We start from the raw sequence: 26329 nt of genomic DNA on the forward strand, positions 1-26329 counted from the left end.
GATAGTAGATAAAGTTGGAAGGATCGGCTGGAGCCAAACTGGGGAGGACCCTGAATAGGAGGCTAAGGAATTTGGACTTCATCCTGGAGCCAGTAGAGAAGCCACTGCATATTTTGAGCAAGGGATTGATATGGCAAAAGTGTTTTTGGTATTAATCTGGCAGCAATTTCTAGGGCAGATTGGACTGGGAGAGAGATTAACAACATGGAGCCTCATGTAATCTACCCAGATTTTACGCGTTAGGAACCTGGACTAGGGTGGCAATAATGAGTGTTGCAAAAAGGGAAGTGGGCTTGCACGAGATATTTCAAAGGAGCAGTCATCATTAACCATTATCATTTCTTTTACCTCCCCCGCAAAAAAAGTCAGCTGGTCTAGACCTCTACAGTCAGTCATTGCCCAATGCCTCTCCAATATGCTACACTTCCTGTGCATAACAAGTTTTAAAATTGACTAACATTTTTTTGTTGCTATATATACCCTTAAGTTCAAGTTCAGTGTATACGTGTTGATTTGGTTTTCATAAGGGTGTACCAGGTGTGCTATTTTGAAGAGCTAATATTTTTCTACTCCCTTAAGGAAAAAAGAGGAAGACTTGAACTTCAAAATTTGGGAGAGATAATAATAACCTGCCAGACTATAGAGCCAATCTAAACATAAATGAATGCCTCATCTTCCAAATGGGAACTCACCAAAAAAAAAGAAGTTTGGTTTATGGATATTTACAAACTTTTAGATAAAGAAGATACAATGAAATGGCTACTTATATTTAATTTATTATTTAAATTTTATGGTTCTAAAATAAGATAGAATATAAAATATAAATTTAGGAATATTTCTATTTTCTACTTCCATATTTTATTCATCCTCTTCACATATGCCTTTGGTATCCTTTGCCTCTTTTTGAGTCATTTAACATAGTTTTTAAAAGCATACATTTTGACTTCTGCCTCCTGGTTTGAGAAAGAACGCTCATTAAAACAGTCTGTGATAATGAAATTGAGTCCAAACTATAACATAACATTACAATGATCATGCTTTTCTTTTGTCTTACAGGTTTATATTTGTTATCTGTACAGCATAATTACATGCAGTGAAGCTTTTAAATCAGTTCTTTGAGGGCTTATTTACAGCAATATTTAATATTTGCATTTGGGTAGTCATGCCCCATGAATTATTATTAAATCTCTAATTTATTTTATTTCTCTTTCTGCTGATTTAGGCAGGGTTCTCTCTAAACATATAGAATTCTCAGTGATTGATTTTACTTTATGATAATGTGTTTTCTTCAAAGAGTACTTTGTTTAAAGTAACATAACAGACATGTGTTATGCCTCAGATGTGAGAGGCTTTATAAGAACCTGCACTTAAGTTGACTGAGTAATAATTTGGGAGGAATAAAACATTAAGTTTGAACATATACAATTTTTATTTTAAATTTTATTTTTCAATTGCAGTTTACATTCAATGTTATTTTGTATCAGTTCCAAGTGTACAGCAGAGTGGTTAGACAATCATATATATACTTTACAAAGTGCCCCCCCAATATTTCAACTATCCATATCCACCTGGCACTGTACATAGTTATTACAATATTATTGACTATATTCACTATGTGGTAATTCACATCTCCATGACTATTTTGTAACACCAATTTGTACTTCTTAATCCCTTTACTTTTTTCACGAAGCCCCCCAACCTCCCTCCCTTCTGGAAACCATCAGTCTGTTCTCTCTCTATGAGTCTGTTTCTATTTTGTTTATTTTGTTCTTTAGATTCCACATATAAGTGAGAACATGGATTTTGTCCTTCTCTATCTGACTTATTTCACTTAGCATAATACCCTCTAGGTCCATTCATGCTGTCATAAATGGTAATACTTCATTGTGTGTGTGTGTCACAGTATTTTTATTCACTTGTGTATTGATGTGCACTGGTCTTACTTTATATCTTAGCTATTGTAAATAACACTGCAGTGAACATAGGGGTGCATATATTCTTTTGAATTAGTGTTTTGGGTTTCTTCAGATATATACTCAGAAGTAGAATTGCTGGGTCATAAGGCAGTTACATTTTTAAGTTTTTGAGGACCTGCCATACTGTTTTCCACAGTGATTGCACCAGTCTGCATTCCCACCAATAATACACAAGAGTTCCCTTTTCTCCACATCCTCACCAAGACTTGCTGTTTTTGTTGATTTATTGATGACAACCATTCTGACAGGTGTGAGGTGATATCTCACTGGGTTTTTAATTTGCCTTTCTCTAATGATTTTTGACATTGAGCATGTACAGTTTTTTATTGCTCTACGTGTTGTATCCAAGAGTATGAAGCCAGTTGTAAACTGTTTTGTAAGTCAGTTGTACATTTCACCTTCATCTATTCCCTCAGTGAATATTTAGTTCCAACTATGTGTTAAACCTTGTAGACAAAATAGAACACATTCTGTAGGCATATAAAATGATGACATTTCTCCCGTGGAAAAAAAATTTTAATATATTAAAATGGGTAATACTGTAAACTGTAAAATGAGGTAGAACAGGATATATGTTCTACAGCAGATACAAGCTCAGATTTTGTAGCTCAAGGAAAAGAAAAATCACCTGTGAGTAGTAGATCAGGTAGGACTTAACAAAGCAGATGGGACTTTGGCTGAACCCTGAAGGAACAGTAGGATTTAGTCAGATAGAAATATAGAAATTTTGTAGAATATTTAGTGCCAGAGGGAAAGACAGTAGCAATACTGTGGGTTTGAAAAAGCATTTAAACATCTTTGTAGGCCAATTTGGCTTAAATGTTCACTACTTATAAGGACATGTGGTTCTTTATTTGTAAAAGGGGGACAATAGTGTCACTCAGGAAATATAGGGCAATTAGATGTGACAGTATCTTTTATAAGGCTCTTGCATTTTTATAAGTTACTAGTTGTTACACAAATATAAGGTATGCATTGGAAGAACTGGAAAATAAAACAAAAAGAAGAAAAGGAAAGGTTGGTGACAGAGGGCTGCAAATACATGATTAAGGAATGGTAACTTAATAAATAGAGAGCCTACTGAAGCCAGGGATGACTCATACAAATCTGGGCTGTGGAAAGATAAACATCTCTGCTTAAAATAAAGAGAGTAGTAGCTTAAAGGCAAATTTGCCAACTTTAAAATAGAAGAGATATATAAGGTAATTAAGATAATGGCTGTGAAGTTAGAAAGAAGATTGTTGTGAAAGATTAGGGTGTAAGAAACTCTAGACTTGGCAATAGGGTGTGAAGAAAGAGGAGCTGAGATAAATCAGGGTGAAAAGAAAACTTTCAGTCTAGGTGACATGGCTATTAAAGAGGGATAAGATGATGGTTTATGTGTTTGAGCAGGTTGAGTTTGTGGTCCAGGTGAGGGCATTGCATCACTGGAATATGGGGATCAGTCCCCATGAAAAAGATGTGCACGTGGATAGAGATTTGGGAGTCAGCTTGATGAAGGTTATTTTTTAAAGTTTGTGGCCAGGAAAGAAACAATTGTGAGAGAAAATTCAAACAGGTAAGAGAGAGGTGAAATTATAAAACCACAAAGAAAGGGAAAAAACCCAGACATATATATATAAAGTGTCAGAGAAAGTCCCATTGTACCGAAATAAAGGAAAATCAGGATTGAGAGAAGTTTGAATTGGGGAATTAGGAATGTCCTTCTAGTAAAATAGTCGTCGTCGTCGGCAGCCGTCCGTCTCGAGAGACGATGGTGTAGCTTCTTAAGAGTCTATCTGCCATCGCCGAGAATGGCTGTGCAGTCCGACTCGGGAGTGACATGGTATCTGTCTCCTCCCGTGTTGAATCGACATCTTGCGATGACGCTGAAGCTACAGAGCCTGGGCAGGGTAATATGGACGGTCTGCTGTTGCCCATGCAGCAGACCCCCCCTCTCTTCGCAGCTGAAGGGTCCAAGGGAAAGACGGAGTCGATACAGCTTGGGTTCAGGTGCGCCGCAGGAGTTGCCGGTGTTGACTACAACGTCAAACCGCCTTAGGGACTCCGGCTCCGGATTTTCTGTCGGGGTTTACTCCCTTAGCCTTTCCCCTGAAGAGGTATGCCGCAAGGCAGCGGAGGTTTTTTGGAGTCAGAGTTTTCCTTCTCTGATGTACCCTGACTGGAAGATCGAACCAGCGACACTTAGCTCGCAGGCCGACGCTCAATCCACTGAGCTAAACCAGCCAGGGCATAGTAAAATAGTAGCTATAAAGGAATGATGCAAAGGATCAAAGAGAGAGAAAATAAGAATTTGAAACACATTTTCAGGAACCCTGGTGATGAAAGAAGGGGGGAAGTATTGAGAAAAGATCTTTAAAAATTAGGGTAGACCTGTATGGTTTTGTAGGTAGATAGGAAGTAGCCTCTTGAGATGGGATGATCAAGGATGTTGAGATACCAAATAATGAAGGAATGAGTATTGTTGCAAAGAGGTGTGGAAGTGGCAGCAAGAGTCAAAGTATAAAGGTTAACCCTGCTAACAGTAAAGCAACCTCCACTGCGATTAACCAGTGGGAAACTGAGAATTGTTGCAGAAGGACAATTGAAAGATTTAATTCAGCTTCAACCTTATTCATAAAATAGTCCTCAATGGCAAATAAGGTGGGTGGTGCAGGGGCTTGAGGAAGGTGGAAAAGACTCCGTGGGAACTGTTTCAGGCACGAGAAATTGAAAAGGGGGATTGTCAAGCAACAGAATGACCCAAAAGAATACAGAAGTATGAATTTTCATCAGGTTCATCAGCATGCGAATTGTGGCCTCTTCTCCCATGGTCAACCATCTAGAGCAGGAGGGCACAGTGAGAGACTGCCAGCCCTGGGATAAGTAGGCAAAGCAAGTGCTTGGAAAAGTGAGACAAGACAGAATTCTAGGGTGGGTGCACTGGTTCCAGACTGGGTTGGTGCAGCGGGAGTGGAAGAACATGTAGGGGTTTGGCAAGACAGAACGTTCCGATGAGAAAGTCTGACCGATGTGAGCAGATGAGAAAGGTGAAAGGTGACATTTTTTGGCAATGATACAGTTCTCGACGGCGATGTTATTGAACCATTTAATAGCCAAAGTGGAATGAAGGCACATTTCACTGAGACAGAAGATATGGAGAGGTCATAAATAATAGCAGGGGATGGTGAGCTGAGGTTTTGAAGTCCTTGAGCATTACAGCAGAAAGCAAAATAGAGAAGAAGCATATACTCAGAAAAGACAAGTGATACTGTTAAAGTTTGAAGAAAAGTTGTGGGGTGAGGTTACTACTTCTTGGGGAGGACCTGCTGCTCACCTAGACTGGTGCATCTTGGGTAAACTCTTCCTAACAATGGAGCTCCCAGTCCCGCAGGCAGAGCGACCCTTTGGGGGTGAACTTGCTTTATAACCATGCTCTTAATACATGGGGAGAAATAACTAATCACATGGACTGAATACTTGTCTCCTCTGACCAGTCTGTCATTTTCCTGAAGATTATGTATATGACTACAGCATTCAAAATATAACCAGAAGATGCTTTGTGAGCACAGAATCATGGTGTGATGGGTTAGTTGGATGATCTTTGTAGCTAATGTCACCCTATCCAGTGGTCTGATAGATCTGTCCTCATTAAAGTTTATGGTGGTGGAAGACAGGTGTCTCTTTTCATGGACCAGCTACAGTATACTCACCTTCAACAGTGCTAGAGAGAGATGCTCACATTTTCTCCTGGAATCCTCAATCGCAATTAACCTGCTAACCCTTTCCTACAGAAAGAATATGTACTGATTGTAATGACCAAAGTATAAGTTTTCTTAATCCTGGTTGATCCCTGCCTTCTTAAGTGACATCCAGGTTACCTTGATTTCAGTTTGGCTCTCCTGAGGCAATGGCCTCAAAGTTGATCTTAGACAAGTCACTTAACTTTAGATTCTTTTAATTTTCCTTTTAAAAGTAAGCTTAACATTAATGGGATGGTCTTAATAGATTTTGTCCCATAAGAAACACTTTGATTTCTCATAATTAAAGAGACACTATAATGACAGAGTGACTCTCAAAGCATGGCCCCTAGACCTAGTACAATGTTAAATGACTTAGAAGTATTTATATTTTTTTATCCTCTCATGAGTATATTATACCCACTTATAGGTGAGGAGGCTGAAACATGCAGAAATTGAATAACTTTTCCATGTTACCACAATTAATAACAAAGCTAGGCTGACATACAGATGATAATTCCAAAGCTAATACTTTTAACTTTTTATTTGGTATTTTTTCCCTGGGACTTACTTCCCAGGAGAAGGCATTCAGTGTAGCAGAAATAGAAAACCTGTACTACTAATGATGATGATATAGTTTCAGCTTCTGCTTCGGACCAGGTATTTTACATAAATTTTATGGATTATTATTGCAATCCTGTAATGTAGGTATCACTTTTAAAATGTTATACTCAAGATAATTAAGGTTGAAGAGATCAAATAGTTTTCAGAAAATCTTAAGTAACTGGATTCTCTGAGTCCCAAACCAACACTCAAAGGCATCGATTGATGGAAGTTCTGGCACCTCTGGGGAGTCCAGTTGCCCAGTGCGGCTCAGGCCTAGAATGCATGGCCAAGTGAAGCAGTTGGGAGGGAAATTAGGGATATCAAAGCAGCAAAGCAGAATTCTGAAGTATCAGATAGAATCTTGGGGTGACAGGGGAAAAAAATGGACTCTTATAGAGGCAGCAGAATAAAAAATGCTGTTTTCTAATAAATTAAAGTCATGTAATGAAGGAGAAAAAAAATCCTATAGTTATTTAGAGGAGAACAGATCATTCATAGATTTTTTTTTTTCTTTTCAGATAGCTGGCTTAAATGGGATATTTGTTCACAGATGTGACAGTAGCTTAAATCTATTTTTAAAAATTCAGTTTGTGGTGTTTTTAAATTCAAAGCCTTGGGGTAGTATTTTCTTGTATCTTCTGCAGCATATTGGTAAGCATGGTGGTGCTACCTAGTGCAGATGGGTCAAGTTTTGGTGGCCCAGGAATTATTCTTGTCTTTTTAACTTTCTGGTGAGTGAGCGCTTGGCAACAACAAAGCCAGAAGTGGCCTCTGTTTGTTTGGCTTTCTTTCAGAAACTAGTTTACATCACAATAAATCACCAGTCTCTTCAGCATTGGGTCCCTGGTGATTAAGTATTCTCTTACAGTACCTGATAACATCATGACTATCCTGGTAGTTATTTTATGTACATCCTCTTCTCTTCAACAGTGAGCCTTTTAAAAGTTGGATTCATTAGGAAAAGGGAGTCGTTATTCCTTAGTGTGTAGGTGGGTTTATTTGAACAATGGAAAACAGGCAATGTACTTGGGACCTAAAAGAAAAAATATCCTTTTCCTGTCCTTCCTATTCTTTCTGCCTATTTTTAATGGAATATCAAGTAAAATTGAATGTATCTCTTGGGAATGAAAGCTACATTTGATTAAATGAATCATATCAGCATAGTTGGAGTAGGCTTTAGGGGGCAGGAGTAGAAGTTTTGGTATAGTCTGGCTTTCACTGAGTAATCTTATGGTCCAGTCTACAGACTCGTAGACCTTAGATTTGGCAAACACTTAAAAGTAATCTGGGCTAATATCCCATGCCATCAAAAATTTTTTCTTCACCATCTTTCCAAGACAGCTCAGCTTATGCCTGAGACCTGGTCTGCAAGTTCACTAGCCTGGAAGTGTGAGCACACTAGCACCATGAGGACTGCCCTGTGTGCTCTGTGACTGATGGGGAAATACATGATTAGTGACTTTAGGTCTGCTCACATAAACAGATGGAGCTGGTTATGATTATGCCTCCTAAAGACAGTGGCATGGTACCGCAGTCACCTTGCTCTGTTGTAGAGTAGCTCTGATTATTGGGAAGTACTACTTATTGCCATTTCTTCAAGCCCTGAAACCAGAAACATCCAAAATTTAATCCCATTTCTGCCCCTCCCTGTGTGATTTAGGGCAAATTCCTAACCCCTCTGGTTCCAACTTTTTGCATGTGAAACAAAAAGGCAATAACTAGGGAGTTTGTGAGTTGTGCTCTGACACCTACTCGTAGAATTGTTTGAAAGGATTAATCATAACATCAATGAAGAATTCGACACTTAGTAGGCACTTTACATATCCTGTACCCTGTGAACCTAAGTCTAATCTTTTGCTAGGCGTGTGCTATGTGATTCTGAGCTCAGAATTCCAATGGTCAACTGTCCATTACAAGGTGAAACAGAGCTATTGGCGTATGTGTACATTGTATGAGTTTATATTTGGCAGTATTTGAATCTTTTGAAGGCGGGTAGGACAGGATGTGGACAACTGAGTAGGAAACTTAGGAACTGTGCACTAGCAGAGGCGGATCTGCTTTCCTAAAACTGTGGCCACATAGTGGTAGCATACATAGAGCAAGATCATTAGGTTGCCTGGAGGCGTGAAGAGAGAAGAGAAATACAGGCTTATGTCAGAATTTATTAGCATCAACTAAGAATTCTAGCCCAAAACAAGTGGTGGAAAAGTGAAAACTTCAGTTACACTATTGTTTGGTCCATATTAAAACAAGCAGTTGGAGTGATTCCTATTAGTCTCACTGGTTTTATTTTTCAACTTTGTTTAGAAACAGTCTAAATAATTAATGTTTTTGAAATGACTATCTGTTGCAACTATTTATAATGCCTATTTTGAAACTACTCAGTATGCATTAGTACAAATTTTGAAGGCCCAGAGGGGTGAATGAGTCCTTTGCCTGGTGTTTATAAGAGATCAGCAATGTTGACAGAAGGAAAAGCTACATTTTCTCCATCATCCTTTCCCATTTCAGAATGCGTTTATTTTGTGAGGGAAGCCTCCCTATTATTCTCTTGTTAGGGCTTTCATTTTGGAAAGCCCATTATTGATTGTTAGGTAGCCACTAAGGTATTATTGTACTCTTTCTGAAAACCTATTAACTGGGCATGTATAACTTCCATAAAGTAGGCTAGGCAAATTCTGCTATAGCACTTCACTAGTAGTTTCTAGGGAAGATACTAATGCTATCTTCATTTTAAAATAGCCTAAAACTAGAGAGATTGGCTAATGTTCTGCAGTAGTCTGGCCTATCTGTTTGATAGGAGTGCAGCAATACCATACCTATCTCAGCAGAGTGGGTTCCTTAAAGAACCTATAGCATAAATCTCAAGGTTTCTATTTTATAGCCCCAAGGGACTTTATCAGAGATCACAGATGTTTTCCACAAACTGACTGCTATTGGTATTATTTGGAAATAGAAAACATTTCTGCTTCATTTACATTTAGTGTGTTTTTTATATTAAATGTACCATAGATACTGACAAATTGACTGTCAGATATGGCTGGGTGGTAATAATAGTCCATTAAATTGAGCACTCTGTCTTTTAGCCATGCTGGATGACTGAGAAAGTGTGTGTGTGTGTGTGTGCACATGTGCGTGTGTGTGTGTGTGTGTGTGTGCTGCCACACACATGCACCTATCCTTGAGCACTATGAAAATCTGCTGGCATATGTCCCACTTCTTCAAGTCTTTTTATTCTACCCTTTTGAACCTTTGGCCAAATGGCTACAAACCCATTGTAAATTCACATCCACGTTATGCAAATTTTGAGATAAATTTTTTATTAATGAGCAGTTCAGTAAATATACAAGGAAACAGTGAATTTAACTACTTTTAGTTTAAAGCATTTCTTTTAAAAGGTGACTTATCACAATAGATTGTTTCCTTAGGGAGAAAATATTTCGTATGCAATTCTTATTTAAAAGATTCTATTAGGAATATTAATCTGAATTATATTTAAATACAAGACTGGTTTTGAAAATAATTCTTTATGTAACTATTTTGAATGTTATATCTTTTATACAATATCTTTACAGATAACCATTAATTGGATATATGATATATGTTGTTTATTTTTGTAGTTAAAACAGAGCCAATGAGCAGCAGTGAAATAGTTTCAACAACAGCAGACGGGTCTTTAGACAATTTCTCAGGTTCAGGTAAGGAAGAAGAATTAGATTTTTATGTTAATACAGAACATTAATTTTCCCAGTTTATTTATATATATACAAATATTTATATGTATGGTGTGGTGTATATATATATATGTATTTACAATATATAAATAATACAGGTTTTCTCAAGTCACATATTTGCAATTCTGATGTTTTTATTTAGTATGATAAAGTTCTGGAAATGTTGGTATCCTATAAAGGAGATAAAATCAAAAGGGACTTTATTCTTTTTCTTTCTTCTACTAAATTATCTTTATTATGCCAATGAATCCTGCCCTTTTTGTCTCATTTGTATGATTTTTCCAGTCATGAAGATTTAAGTAGGTGAAAGCTGGCTTCTGATACCCCCTAAACTGAATTAGCAAACCACCCTTCTAAGCAACTGTCATGTCAATTATATATCTAAATTAAACATCTTTGTAAAGCAATTTTAAATCCACAAGTTAGTTTTTCATCTCTTTCATATTAAAAAAGTCTGCCTCCAACAAACAAAATATAAAAGTTTTACATCTGTAATAATGAAATTACTGATAAGAAAGTGATTGTGGTAATAAAGTAACTGTGAGAATGTGATTATACATTTGCCAAATCACCCAGGTTGGACTATTTAATTAAAAATTATTTCCATCAGAAGTAATTCTTAAAAGTTTAACTTTTTTATATTGTCTGCTGTATTTATAAAACTCAATGGGAAATACTATATTTTCATAAATTTGTGATCAATTTAATCTAGCTCTCAGGATCACTTATTTAATACACACCACAATTAAAAGGAATTATATGTAGATATAAAATAAAATGCAAATGCATAACTTTTATACTAATGATACCAGTACCCATTAGTTCTTCTGTAAAACTATTACTAGATTTTGACTTAAGCCAGGTGATGTGCTTTGTGCTACTATGGATTCAAAGATGTATGAAAATGGTCCTGGTTTAGGGCTTAAGAGGGTGAACAAATGACCAGACCATCACAGTGCGGTTTGATAATGGCAGAGGGAAGCCAGGGACCCCCAAGAACACCCAGGAAGAGCCCATCAGAGCCCAGGTAAGGGTCAGGGAAAGCTTCTTGAGGGAGATGCCTGCACTCAGCCTTTAAAAAATGAGTAGGAATACTACTCTAGGGAGGAAGGGTTGGGATAGAGGTATCGAGACTTTCTATGCTGATAAAAAAATAAGGTAGGAATAAAGAACACACGTGGAGGGACAACTGAAGCATTCCATGAGAGAAGGCCAGGGCACAGAGGCATGGGACACAGAGGACCCGCTAATAGTTCAGCATCCTTAGAGTGTACTGTGCGAGCGAGCCATGTGGGGCATGCCACACGGAGGCGAGGCTAGACATATGCATGCCTTGCATATTGTGTCTTGTCCTGAGTACAGTGGGAGGCAACAGAGGAAGGGGTTACGTGATATAGTCACAGACAGAACCACACTGCAGCAAGGTGGAGAGGAGGTTGGTGAACTGAAGCGGAGATACTTGTCGGAGAATTTTTTTTTTTTTGCATTGATTTGCGTAAGAAATACTGAAGACCTGAGATCAGGTGCTGGCAATGGGTATGTGAAGGTGCTAGATTAAGATGTATTTATGAAATAGAATTTATAGTGACCAATGAGCAAAGGGGATGGATGAGGCAGAGAGAGAAGTTCAGAGTGAGGGGATATAAGAGGAGCATGACTGATAAAATGGGTGGTGACTTTGACACTGGGCCTGTTGATGGTGAGGTAACATCCACCTGAAGATGTGGGAGCTCAGGAAAGATCTGGAATGGAAATTCTGAAAGTGTACAGGGAGTATAACTGGATTGGAGACAGAACTCAGGGAAACCTATATATGAGAGATGGGAGAGGACTGAATGAAAACAGAGGTGACTGGGGAAGAAGGGAGAGGACTGAACTTGAAGGTGGGGAAGAATTTCAGGAAAGCGCTGTCTGTATGATAGATTCCTATACAGTGATTAAAAATAGTTTTTTGAAAAAACTTAACAACTTCAGAAAATATTAACTATATTAAGTGAGAAACAGATTATAACTAGTGTATTCAGTAAAATCCGTTTTATTTCTTTTTACAAAAGGGCACATATGCATATCTATATATGACTGAGTATGTATATAAAAATTAATGATGGCTCTCTGTATAGTGGAATATAATTTGAATTTTGTTTCTTCTGCTATTTTTTAAAATAAAATTCCAATGCATATGCATAACATTTATACTTTTAAAAAGTAATAATTTTAAAGTTCAAGTTGAAAGTCACATAATGTAGAAGAATACATTTTTTGGAAGTATCTATGGATGATAGTACTGCACCATTTCCCCTGTTGTTGATAACTGTACTATGATAAAGGAATTCCATGTCTTTAAGTGATAGCCACTGAAGTGTTGTTCAAAGGACATCATATCTGCAACTCCAAAAAAATGTGAAATCTACATTGTGTACATGCATACATGTATAGAGAAAAAAAATAGGAGATAAAACTAGTGTAATAAAATATTAGCATTTAGGGAATTTGAATGAAGGATATTAGAAGTTTTTCCACTTTTGTCGCAACTTTCCTGCAAGTGTCAAATTATGTCTGAAAGAAAAATTGAGAAACGAGAAGCATCAGTGGCTGTGGCCTACAGCAGTGTCCAGGCTATAGTTCCTCTTACTCCCACGGACACACGCCCCCTTTCTGTGTCCGTGGCAGACAGTATGTGCTCATAGAGTTTACTGAATGGATGATGGTTAACTGAATAAGAGGAGAAAGTGGACCCAAGGAAGAGATAAATGTCTTTCAAGTGCATATGGTAAAAGGAGGAGAGAAGGTAGTCGTTAGAAAGCGAGATACAGTATTTCCTCACTTATTGCGGGCATTGCGTCCAAGACGCCCCTGCGATAGGTGAAAATCTGCGAAGTAGTAACCTTACATTTATTTTAGTATTTATATATTTTTTAAGGCTTTATAAACCCTTCCCACACACTTATAAACCATTCCCAGTCCCTTATTAACCTTTCCCTCTCCCTTATTAACCTTTTCCACACTTTTATAAACACTACTTATGTTCTTAAACATATTCTACACTCTTAAACCTACATAACTTTAACAACATACATATACAGTACTGCAAAATCCCAAAATATAGCAAAAAATCCACGATAAATAATTAAATATAATATTTTTTAAAATCCTACAATACAGTGAGGCTGCGATAAGTGAACCGCGATACAGAGAGGGACTACTGTATAGGGTTGAAGGTGGCATTGAGAAGTTAAGGGGGGTTTTGCTGCTAACACAAAACTTCCCAGAAGAAGAGGTTCAAGGTATATGCAAAACAGGGAGATAATAGGAGAGAAGTTCCTGATGGGACCTCAATGGCTTAAACCTAAACAGAAGTGAACGGCCTAGAAAAGGAATAACTATTCCATGGAAACATCAGGGAAGGTGGAATGGGGAGTAATGGAGATGAGTGTGAAGTGAAGGAGGAGGCAGTTCATGGAGGGAACTCTTGCGGATTTCTCCGCCCAAACTCTCCAGTGGCTCGCATTCATCTTTGAGTAAATGCTGAGTTCTTACAATAGCCTGAGCCCCATCAGACTGCATTGCCTGCCTCCCTTGGTTCTGCTATTCCTCCAACATGCCAGTGAGTGTGGGAAGGTGACAGACATGCTTCCAGTCAGGGCCCTTGCAGTGGCAGCTTCTCTGCCTGGATTGACCCCCCTCACCACCTTTAAATCTGTGCTCAAATCTCACCTCCTCAATGAGGCCCACCCTGGCTATTCTAGTCAGTGTTGGAAAACTCTCGCTACAGGCTCCCAGTCTCTTTAACATGCTGAATTTCCCCCACAACACGTCATAACATTTAGACTCCTTTGCCAACTACAAGGTCTATCCAGAAGGTATCCAGCCATGTACTATGAAAAATAGAGACATTTATTGAGGAAGATACAAGAAACATTGTACATAAGACAATGACATCTCAGTCCATTTCAAAGTAGGCACCTTGGCACCTAACACAATTCTCCCAAACTCCATCAGTTGCCCATTGTATTTTCCTGAATCTCATAGATAGTCAAATCTCTTTGCTGTCAAAGGTAATTTTAATTTTTGGAAAAGCAAGAAGTCACAGGGCACCAAATCTGGGCTGTAGTGGGGCTGAGTCACCTGGATGATTTCATGTTTTGCCAAAAAACTGTGCACAAGGTATGATGCATGAGCAGATGCATTGTCATGATGAAGCTGACAATCACCAGTTGCCCATAGCTGTGGCCTTCTGAATCATCCCTGTAGTTTCCATGGAAAAATGTTCAAGCTTAATGCAAAACTTGATGCAGATTCATTGCTCTACTCATGTGGTTTTTAATGCAATGGCCACACAGTACACATACTCACTCCATGGTGTCTGCTGCCCCCACTGACTAGTATAGTGATGTCATCATTCATGCATGCACATTCCAGTCCACTCTCCTTGGCTGCCAGGTTACATTGCTGTCGAGCAAACCTTTCTTGATATGGTAACAATGGCTGGACTTTTTCCGGACAGACCTCATATATAATTTCCCTGTGAATTAGGTTTATGCTGTTCTCTTATCACCACCAAAATACAAGCCTGTATCCCCATCACCTGAGTAGTACCTGGCACTCAAATATTTGCTAAGAGAAATAATGAATACACGAATGAATGAATGAATGAATGAATGAATGAATGAATGCTTCTACTCTCCTCTGACTTAAAATGAAAGCAATAGGCTTGTGAGCTTGAAGAAATAGAGACAATTGAAATAAATGCTTCAGCTCTGCCTGGCATGGGTCAGTTGGAGTGTCACCCCCTAACCAAAAGATTGCAGGTTCAATTCCTGGTCAGGGCACATACCTAAGTTGTGGGTTCAATTCCTGGTGAGGACATGTATAGGAGGCAACTAATTGATTCTCTCTCACATCGATGCTCTCTCTCTTCCTTTCTCCCTTCTTCTCTCTCTCTAAAACAATGAAAAAGAAAATACCCTTGGGTGAGAATTTTTAAAAAATATTTAAAGAAATAAATGTGAGGACTTGGGAAGTATGAGGCTGCTTGGGAACATAAAGGAGGATCAACAGTAGAGCTGGAGGTCCAAAGATGAAACTAGTAAGTGTAGACTCTTCATGGTGGAGAAATTTTTCTCCATAAGGCTTAGCTACTAAGAAAGGCATTTGTCTTGATCCAGGGGTGAGGATTTCCAGGTAGGGCATGGAAGAATGTGGAGAGAAGAGAATTAAAAATGTCAGTAAAAGAGTGATTTAAAATACTTATTTGTGAATCCAGGAGAGGTAGAAAAAACGTGAAGGTAGAGGTAATAAATTGCAGGAAGATAAGGACATTAGGGGTCCTGCATCTCTTGATGAGTTTGGAGAACAGGTGAGATGGGAACACAGGAATGGAAATTCTGGAAAGACAGGATGTTCCTTCCTTAATCTCAGAACCTGATATGGCCTTTACCACATGATTCTGTAGTTAGTTCTCTGTACTTCCTTTCCTCAGCTTTTGTCACTACTTTTAAAATTAGTTTTCATTGTCATTTTTTCTAGTAAACTATGCCCTATGAGAACAGGGATTCTCTTTGTCTTGTTCATACTTCCAGTCCCAGTGGCCACCGTAGAATCAAGTACATGTGTGATGGTCAGTAAATGTTTCTTAAGTAAACAAATAATTCAGTCATTGCTGTTGTGAAATGAAAAAAAAAAAAAAATTCAAGAATATGGTACTGTGCTTGACGATTGACATAGAAGGCCAGAGATGAGGGACTTGTCAGGAGAGAGAATCAAAATACTAAATTTTTTATAAATGCAAGGCAGTGTTCAGGAGATGGGTCATCATGAAAGTGTTAAGTCACGGATCTTACAAGAGAGCAGAAAACCAATGGTTTGGAAGAAGCAGCAATGAGGATATGTTTTCAGGTCTTTGTGGTACCTAGAGTCTGAGAGAATGAGGAGCTTCTACTTGCAAAAGATGCAGGAGCAGCACAGGCCTTAGAGAAAGGTGCAGGGAAAGTTTGGCAAGACTGAAGCTGCAGAGCATCTTGTTTCCCATAGACTGATTCTCTTGTTGGACACGGAGGGAAGGATCGGGTGAGCTGGGGGATTGGATAAAGGTGTAAGAAGCTCGGAGCACCATGGGTAGACATTCTTTTCATGTCCTTTACCTCCCCTTCCCTCCCCTCCCCTCCCCTCCCCTCCCCTCCCCTTCCCTTCCCTTCCCTTCCCTTCCTTTCCCTTCCCTTCCCTTCCCTTTCCTTTCCTTCTCTTTCTTTCCTTTTTTTTTTCTCTCCCTTCCCTCCCTCCCTTCCTCCCTCCCTCCCTCTCTTTCTTCCTTCTTTGAGTAAAAATGGAAAACCATCACAAGCTGGAGTGGCTGTGAGCCGGACTTCAGTTTATATGAGAAAGAGGAGGCTATTGGAAGCAGCCTCCAAGCATTTAACTCCAAAATGGCCTTTGCCTCTTTGGTCAGCACTCCCATTCTCTTCTCCGCGATGGCTTAAAAAATTTACATCCTGACTATTATGGTGTGTCATGTCTTGATGAAAGAGCTGGGATAAAGCAACAGAGCCATTCTAACATTGGTAATAGCTCTCTACCTCTGACCTTCAAGGAACCCTAGCATTTTAAAGTATTTAGGAGGGAAGAGTCTCACTCTTCTGGAAAAATCTCCAGATATCCTGGTGTGGGGAACTGGAAGAGAGGGGTTGGTTTTCTAAGGCATGTGGCTGAATGAAAAAGTGCAAAGTCGTTGTTTATTAGGTTTTTAAAAAATAGTGATGTTCTGGTAATTTACTATTTACCAATGAAAAGCAATGTTTTAATGATTTAAATGTTAAGAACAATTGGGGTTGAAAATAATGTGTTTTTAGGGATTGCAAAATGTCTTCACTTGCTGCTTCTGGCATCTCCATAAAGCCTAAATGTGTTATTAATTTGTTTTTTAAAAAAGCCAGCTGATGATATTAATCATATGAAGTTGATGTCTGGTGGTATTTGGAACCTGGAAATAGAAACAGGAATGCTTCTCAAAGAAAAAACGATACCGTGTGTGGCAAATATGGTCTTTAATTTTTTAAAAACTGTTCAGGAAAAAAATGTAACTTTTAGGGTCTGATTTCTCCATTCAACAATTCTGTATGGAGCACCTACTATGTGCAAGGCAATGTTTTAGGCATATGTATAGCAGTGAAAAAAAAGGAGATGAGGTCCCTGCCCTCAGGGGGCTTCCATTCAGGTGGGAGAGAGACAGTGAATAGATAGTGATAGTGTAAGAAAATAGTGAAAAGTGTGAATAGATAGTGGTAGTGTAAGAAAATAGTGAAAAGTAGCCCTGGCTGCTGTGGCTCAGTGGATTGAGCATCAGCCTGCGAACCAAATGGCACTGGTTCGATTCCCAGTCAGGGCACATGACTCGGTTACACGTCGGGTCCCCAGTTGGAGGCGCAAGTGAGAGGCAACTACACAGAGATGTTTCTCTCCCTCTCTTTCTCCTTTCCCCTCTCTCTAAAAACAAACAAACAAACAAACAAATTATTTAAAAGGAAAGAAAATAGTGAAAAGTGCTATGACAGAAACAAAAGCAGATCAAAGAATATAGTGAAGAGCAGATGGAGGTCTTTTAAAGGAGCGGCCCCTCTGGGAAGAGGGCATCTGAGCACAACTCTTAGTGAAGTAAGGGAATAAGTTTGCATTCCTCTAAAAGTAATAAGACGGTAAACAGGACTTGAAGGTAATGGAAGATGGTGAGGTGTGGTTGCCACATGATCTAATTTATGTTTTTAAGAGATGACTGTTTGTTGTGTGGAAAATGCTCTATGGGACAGGAGGAGGCAGAGGGTAATAGAAGCAGGGAGATTAGCCTTTTCATGGTTCTGAAGAAAGAGGACTTATTAACCCAGGTCCTTCTTAGAAGAGCCACCAAGTCAGGAATAAATGTGCCAAGATTCTGTTAAGGAAAAGGAGTAAGGAGAGAGGGATGGAAGGGGAGGAAGGGGAGGGACAGGAGGGAAGAGGAGTGTCCAGAATGCCATCCTTGGTGGCTGCAGCATCGGTGATTGGAATAGAGTAGAAAGCAGGAAGAGAGAAGTTGCCAGATTTAGAATATATTTTGAAGGGAGAGCTGGATTGACTTCTAATGCAAAGGGTATGTGGGAAAGAGAAGTTGAAACTTACTTTTAGGCTTTAGACCTGATAATGTGACTCAATAATGAGATGGGAGCCTGGGGGAGTGAGACCTTGCTAAGTTTGGGATTTCTGTTGACTCTTCTGGTGGATTCTCAAGCTTGTGAATATTTTTATCTTGGGTTCTCCTTCCTACAACAAGATTTAGGGAGCTTCTTCAACTGATATGTTAGAAGTAGGAAAAAGAATGAGACAGTAATAGAAAACAAATGTGCTGGAATAGAGAGGTATTAGTTGTCCATATGTTGCCGAGGCTCTTGCATGTGTAACTTGGAGCTTATTATGGTAAGATAACCATTTTACTACCTTGATAGATGAGCTGGGAGCATTCTTTTTGCTTTAGGTTATTCAGTTCCCATAAAATTAAAATTCATCTGAATTCGTAGATTATTTTTTTAAAGGTTAAAAGTCTTTTAAGCAATTAAGGGGATAAAATACTTGAGGTGCATGATGGAAGACTCTTGACTTCAGACCACACAAAGATGGCAGGTGTTTGAATTTAGAGAAAGCCCAAAAGATAAAGCATTAAATACTCAATAATTTTAGGTTCATGTAGTTAGGAAAGTAGCAACAAGACACTCAACATTGTAGGTTCTTATTCACATTTATTTCACAACTATTTAGTCCAATTCATATTGTCAAAGAGCTGAGTCAAGTTTCCTTCGTGTGTTTATAAATAAGTTAAAATAATTTAACCATTCTTCAAGTCATTATAGTTTTTTAAAAAACTTATGCTTGTGACCTAAATCTTACATTTTCATTGAACAAATATTGTTTATTGATTACTTACCACATGCCAGGCCCTATCATGTCCTGAGACAAAGAGTAAGAGGTCCTTGGCCCCAGAAGCTAATGGTTAGCAGAGAAATCTAACATCTGTAGGCTACATATGCTGACTGCAATGCCATGTGGTAAGTGCTGCATTGCTGATGTTTATAACATTTCAAGAAAGTACAGAGAAGGAAGCTATTATTCTAAAGAGACAATGATGTTCTAGTCCCAATGGAGGAGTGTTTGTCAAGCAGAAGAAAGAAGAGCATTATAAGACAGAGAGGATCTATGAAGAACAACCGAGACAGACATGAAAATGCAGAGAATACACAAGGTGTCCTCATGTTCAGGGAGGCTCTGGACATTAAACCCAGGGGAGGGGGGAAGCTTGCAGCTCTTTGTTTCCAAGGATCTGGAATTTTTCCTAGGGATAATGTGAGCTCAGAGGAGAGATTGCAAGCTGGAGGATAATCATGAAGATGTTTCCATTTAAGATAGATCACTGTGGCGCTAGTAATGGGAGTCAGAGGGAAATGGGTGTAACTCAGGGGCAGAAGCTAGAAGCTGTTGCACTCATCCAAGTGAGACACACAGAGGACCTGACCAGGAAAGGAGAGAAGGGATGGAGGATGCAGGAAGCTCGATCAGCAATTTCTAGACTTGGGATGGGTGACTTGAGAGTCATGAAATAGAGGGGAGGAAATGAGGTGATTTTGAGATATCTGGTTTCTAAGTAGACTGTCAAGAGATAGTATGTTTTGGTGAAAAGAGTCAGGAAGAAATACTAGCTTTCTCATTTAATCGCTTGGACGTTTTACTTAATTTCTATCCCCATATGTAAATGGGGACAAAGAATCCTGCTTTTAAGCATTTTGCTGAACAGATGGCAATGCTATCCATTGAGTAGAATTAAAAATATAGAAGGAAGGGAAAACTTGGGACAAAGATAGTGGTGGTCTGGGTACCTGAGATAATAAACATTCACTACACAAACACTGTATTATGCACTTTATGTTGATTATTTTATTTAGTCTTCACAACACTCCTTTAGGTAATATTGCCATCATTTTACATGAGAACATATCAAGGCTGAGAGGGGAAAAAAATCAGTTGACTAAGACCATGTAGAAGAGTTGGAACTTGAATCTGAGCTGAAATTAAATTTTGATTCCAGAATATGAAGGAGACAAAAAAAAAAAAGACAGAAATTGGAATTATATTTTTTATAATGCACCCCTTGTAGTATAGGCTTCCCTTGCTAGGTGAGTGTTCTAGGAACCCATCTGTATCAGTGTATCAGCTGGTGTTGTTATGAGAGGCTGCATTTGGCTTCAGTGAATTTTTTTGAAGACTCTTTCAATGTGTTTGCCCATTTCATGATGGGTGATTTATGAGTGCACCTGCCTATACGTGCTGAGTGTTCATCAGTTTTTGACCAAAAATGACATGACCTCTGTGCCCCATCCTCCCTATTCACCCAGTCTTGCCCCAAGCAACATTTTTTGTTGTTGTTGTTTTCCTGGATGAAAAAAAGTCCTCAAAGGAAAAATTTTGTCAGTGTGGAAAAGGGGAAACAAAAAATGACAGAAGCACCAAAAGGCATAAAAATTAATGAGCTGAAAAACTGTTTTGAGCAGTGGAAAAAATGTCTTAGTAGGCATATTGCATCAAATGGAGAGTACTTTGAAGGTCACTGAAATTTAAACATATAAGAATAAAGACAATTTTTTAATAAATTCCAGTTTTTTTAGGTCCTCTCTCATGTGCATTTAATTACCACAGCCTCTCAAATCTCTTTTTCTTTTTCATGTGTACATCATAATAACCCTGATATCTTCTATTTTCTTATTCTAATTGAAAAAAATGTTGAGTGTAACCTATTAAGTTGAGTTTATAATCTTTTTATGGGTCCTTACCCACAATTTGAAAAACACAGGGCTAGAACTAGAAAAGAATAAAAGGCATTTCTGTGGTTTCCATCACAGGTGGCATTCAGTTTTTGTTATTATAGTTTCATTTTTTAAAACTTATCTCTAACTATGATTGTGCAGGAAGGATACTACTCCTCCAGCAACTCTGTGGGATAAATCTGCTTTGCCCTTGGCCTTTGTTTAGTCCTAGAAAAGGAGAGTAGAAAAGATTGTAGTCACAGATGACCTTGGCAAGTGGTAGTCCTCGTGGTCCAAATATTCTCTCACCCATTCCTCCCTTCTATAAACTGCAGTGTTTAACTAATTCTCCCAAGGCTATTTGTATGTCACCTCCCTACCTGTGACAGACAGAACTTGTCTTACATCTGTAGCACCCACTCAATGCCTGGACAGTGTAGTGACTCAACATGTGCCGAAAGACAGAGGGACACCAGCTGCATTGGCCTCCTGTTTCTTCAGTATGAACTCTGTCTCTGCCAGATTGATGGTCAGATGGTTGAAGTCTGGCAGCTGGAAAGAGGAGCGCCAGTCCAGGTCTATCCCGATGTCACTGGATTGGGCCTGTTTGTTTTACAAGGAAAGGGTTATGTGTAGATTTTGAGATTCTAGTTTGATTCCATCATTGTTCTCCCAAACCCAAGCTTGAAAATTAAATTTGTGAAGCATAAATGTACTGATGTGACATCATGAAAAATACATAAAACTTTAAGAGCATGGAACCTTATGGAGGTTTTTTTTATTGAACTTTCAGAGGTGATGTTGGTTAATAAAATCATATAGGTTTCAGGTGCACAATTCTATAACACTGGGGAACACAATGTTCCTTGAGTTATATCTGACACTTGTTTTTGACTAACTTTTGGCATCTGAATCAAAAAATGACCCCAGTTTTTTGCTATCACATCAACTTTTTAAGGTACAGGATACCCTCCTCTTGTCCCCTAAATCATATGAAATGTACATACAAAGGAAAATAAAAATATTACCTGAATATACTGTTTATTTAGAGTTATTTTATTCATATAAAGGCTATATATTGTTACTGTAAGTCAAATTGTGTACAAGTAGTAAAGTTCTGCTACCAAACACATATTAAGGTATTTTATCTTTTCAAATGACAGGCGAGGAATGCCATAATGAGATACTTGAAACAGTCTCCTTCAGTTGGCAAAGCTTGAACAAATTGCTTCATGAGACCCAGTTTTATGTGCAGAGGTGGGAATATAATGTTCTTTCTGTCAACCAGTGGCTCATGTAGAATGTTTGGATCACCAGGTTTGAGGTCAGATCTTGGAGACCAATTCAACTCCACCCAGTGCTTCTCACGAGCTCTGCTGTCCCACATACACAGAAAACAGGGATACTTGTTATATCTGTGTTGCCGATCAAGGAGGAAGCAGACCATTTGAAGGTCAACACAGAGGATCCAATTGCGCTTGTGATATTTCAACAGATCAATGACTCTCTTTATGTCTTCATATTCTTCATGAAAACAAACTGAATGGCCAGTTGGGACTGCACCAAAGAAATTATCATTGTGGGGGAGGACACACTTCAAGCTCCGCTTTGAACTATCGATGAACAGTCGCCATTCAGTTGTGTTATAGATTGGAATTCCCAATTCCCCCAGTAAACCTTGTATGTTATGGCAATACACAAAGCCACTGTCACTTCAAAAGTACTGCAGAAATGCACTTTCTCTTGATCAAAAGTAGGATACCTTAGTTCCTTTTTCAAGGAAGTTTTTCTCATTCAGTCTTGATGCTAGGAGTTCTGAAGCCTTTTTGGATAGTCCCAAGTCTCATGTCCAATTACTCAATTCATGCTGATCAAATCCCTTATGAACTGAGTCATCTTCAGTTTTAAAATTTTCATCATTGCTGTCACTCAGTTCTTCACCATACTCCTATTTTCTGAAAGAGGGTAGTTGAATGAAAACTGGCACTGGGATTTCAGCTGAATGAGGCACTGGGCATATAGCTGATGGTAGACTAGGATACTCTATTTTACATTTATTTTTCTCATTATATCCTGATGTTTTCACTATACAAAAGTAACAGTCACTTGAATGATCTCTGGGCTCTCATCAAACCATAGGTATACCAAGTGGTAATTTATCACGTGTTCCCTTCATCCGCATCTGTAAACTCTCAACACACTGCTTGCACACCTTGTGAGGGGCCCAAGACTTATCTTGATCACCAACTTTTACTTTAAAATATGCAAAATAGACTTGCCTGACAAATGCACTGATGTTTGTCCTTTGACTGGGAATGGTGAAACTCCCATAGATATAACAAAACAAATCAGGGTCGTTTAGGCACTTACGATGAGAAATAGCAGAGGCAGACATGATCTGAAGGAAAGGAAATAAGTATGTAAATAAAAAAATAAATTCTGCTAACTCCTTGTAAACAGACAAGAACTCAGACTACAGTTCAGAATACAATTCACTATATAGAGCAGCACACAATCTCTCAGCACACTGTCTCATGTGTAACTGAATAGCCTAGACAAGTATGAACCTGTTGCTGGTCCCCATGGTCATCCCCCACCCTTACCCACTCAAGGGAGGTTTGCTCTCAGCCAATAGGAGAGCACTAGTGCTTCCCTCGATCCAGGCTCGATCCAGCCTAGAGTGGTCGCATTAAGATAAGTTGTACAGAAAATCTTGACGTGATAGAAGAAAACTAACTGCAGTTTGAAATCAGCATGCCTATTTAAGTCTAAAACAGCTGAAAAATCAAACTCAGCAGGAATTATGTTAAAAATTATTTCCCTGTGTAATACATCATCTGTATATTGTATTGTATGTCCACCATCCCAACTCAAGTCTCCTTCCATCGCCACTTATCACCTCCTTACTCTCTTCTACCTCCCCCCACACATCTTAAGAATTTTAATGTAGAATGCAGTTAATAAATAATAGACCCCATGAAGAGAGGGATTATTAGTGAAGAAGAAAATAAACATATTACATCTTGTGATAATTATACCTAAAGAATATACATACATCATAGCCAGGTAGAGGATAGGGAAAGTTTGAGGAGAAAAATATATGTATGCATATCTGTGTGTGAGTGTGTGTGTGTGTATAAATGCAAATGTGTGTAGATATATATGTACGTAGATAGATAAATAGCCCTTATTTAAAGGGAATGAAGCTGGAAACTGCGATTTTTAAGGCCGGCTGGTAGCAAAAATGAATTTTTGCTTCGTTTATTCAGAATGAATATAAAAGAATATTTGTTATGAGAGTTTAGTACATTTCTGAGACATATGAATTAAATGTATATGATTAAAAAGAAATAAAATTCTGCTTAAATGCTTAAATAACCTCTTTCAAAAAAAAACATTCCACTTGGACACTGAATTTGAGCACCAATCACTGAAGACAGAGGAACACGCACCTCAGCACAAGAAAAAACAGGCTTAGCTTGCAACTTGAGAAGTTTAAGATAGCTATAGGAATGCATTTATTTTTACCAAATAACATTGCTAAATCAGTGCGGGCAAATGAAGACCTGTCCTATTTCTGCTCACCGGAGAGAAGATTAGACTGTGTGCCTTGGTAATCCAGTCTCAGGTGTGTGTTCCCGCTGAGCAGAAACAATGGGCCTGGTGACCTTCCGGGCCCTGCCCAGCCCTGCAATCCAACTTCACATCTCCCCTTTCAGCATCGTTCGGAACAGTAGCCAGGACTCCTTGTACTCTTCAAGTACTGGCACTGAAAAGCCCATCACAGCATGCTGACAGGTATTTTAAGAAACTGTGACTATGTTTTCTAAGAGTTAATTTAAAATTAGAACCGGTTTCCATAGGTTTCTTAATATAGTTTAACTTTCTATTAGGTTGACTGTAGGAAATTCCCATTTCTGCAGGTTAGAGAGGTCTTTATGGTCAACCTATAGTTTGACTATATCCCTGCTTGATACATATTTTTTATCTTGCTTTGATTGTTGCGCATTATTTATTTATTTTCTAGCAATTGGGAGCAGTAGCTTCAGCCCAAGACCAACTCACCAATTCTCCCCACCACAGATCTATCCTTCCAAGTAAGATGTATTTTCTCTTAATACGCAGCTTTTCTGAGTAGTCTTTTTACCTTATTTCCAGTCATGTCTTGTGTCCACGTGTTATATCTTAATTTAAAAACAAGTGCATTTCATAGAGACTTAAATGTATTTATGCCAATTTATTTGGGGCCTCTCCTAGTAGAGATTGAAGTATTTCAGCACTTTGTATCTTACAGTTGAATGTTATACTTTAAGAAGCAGATTGTAACTGGAATTTGTGATATGCTTTTGAATCACTTTCCTTGCATGTTTCCATCTAATGCATGGGCTTTCATTTTCTGTCATTTCTGACAAATAGCAGAGCATACCCACATATTCTCCCTACCCCTTCCTCACAAACTATGGCTGCATATGGGCAAACACAGTTCACCACAGGAATGCAACAAGCGACAGCCTACGCCTCCTACCCACAGCCGGGACAGCCGTACGGAATTTCCTCCTACGGTGAGTAAGTCAGCTCTTTCTTTTAGTGGTGTCATTATCTAGTGGGCAACCCTGAGTGGAACTGAGACACTGTCATCTTGGGCCACCTTAGAAAGTGCCGTCACCTTTTGTGTCTATATTCTTTATGTGATTGTTTCAAATGAACCTGGCAACTTATCTTGAGGTCAGAGGTGGCAAATAGATGGCATGGTCCATATGCCCTCTTGCTCTCATTTTATTCCATTTATATCTCAAGTCTTAATTTGCCATTTGAGCACTTGGCTTTAGAATCCCAAGTATTTTGGTGCATATTTGCGATAAAACTTCTGTGAATGAATTCTTTTGGGGTAAAGATTCATTTCCTATTTATCAGATGCCTGGCTATGATTAGGGAAGTGCAAGTGGAATTCAACAAAACCTTGCTCTAAACTTGAGGGTGGTAGTGTTATCAAATTTCAGCATTATCAGCCATTAGGAAAAGTGATCTACATATCTCAACTTGGGCTGCACTTTAAAGAGGCAAATCAGGAAGCATTTCAAGCTCACCTCCCCATTTGTTCCTTCCCACCTGGAGATTATCTTTATCTTGGTGTAATTTAACTCAATTGTTACAGAGTCAATACCTGTAAATTAAAAATAAATCAAGCAAAACCTCAAAGTTTAGTTTTAAAAAATGTTTAGAATTTTAAAATACCTTTTCTTCAAATGAATTGCAATTCTAATTTTAAACAAATTGCAACCCATCTGAATAGAAAAAGTACATAACTTTTGAAGGAGAGAACTGGTAGAATAAATAATTCTGTACTTAGTGCATAGAATTATATTTTGCAATCGATATTCTAATTATGTTTCTGCTGCTATTGTTTTGTAATATTCTTTTCTGCAGTATACTGAAAGAAATATTTTTCAGTAAGCATTTCATTAATAATTAGAAGG

General features: G+C 38.5%; 1 protein-coding gene across 8 annotated transcripts in view; it reads left to right on the forward strand.

Moving 5' to 3' along the window:
- The window catches only part of EYA1 (EYA transcriptional coactivator and phosphatase 1), a 161501-nt gene that overhangs the window by 18905 nt on the left and 116267 nt on the right, over nt 1-26329 (forward strand). For 5 of the 8 annotated variants that reach the window (XM_090283583.1, XM_090283584.1, XM_090283581.1 and 2 more), the window contains 3 exons: nt 9922-9999; nt 24880-24949; nt 25269-25414. In XM_090283583.1, the coding sequence (XP_090139709.1) occupies nt 9922-9999; nt 24880-24949; nt 25269-25414 (294 nt within the window). Of the gene's footprint in view, nt 1-9921; nt 10000-24879; nt 24950-25268; nt 25415-26329 lie in introns of those variants that run through there. The other 3 variants (XM_090283585.1, XM_090283579.1, XM_090283586.1) reach the window with 2 other exon arrangements.

This window comes from Furipterus horrens, unplaced genomic scaffold (genome assembly GCF_987537825.1).
Source record: "Furipterus horrens unplaced genomic scaffold, mFurHor1.1.pri manual_scaffold_7, whole genome shotgun sequence".
Lineage (NCBI taxonomy): Eukaryota > Metazoa > Chordata > Mammalia > Chiroptera > Furipteridae > Furipterus > Furipterus horrens.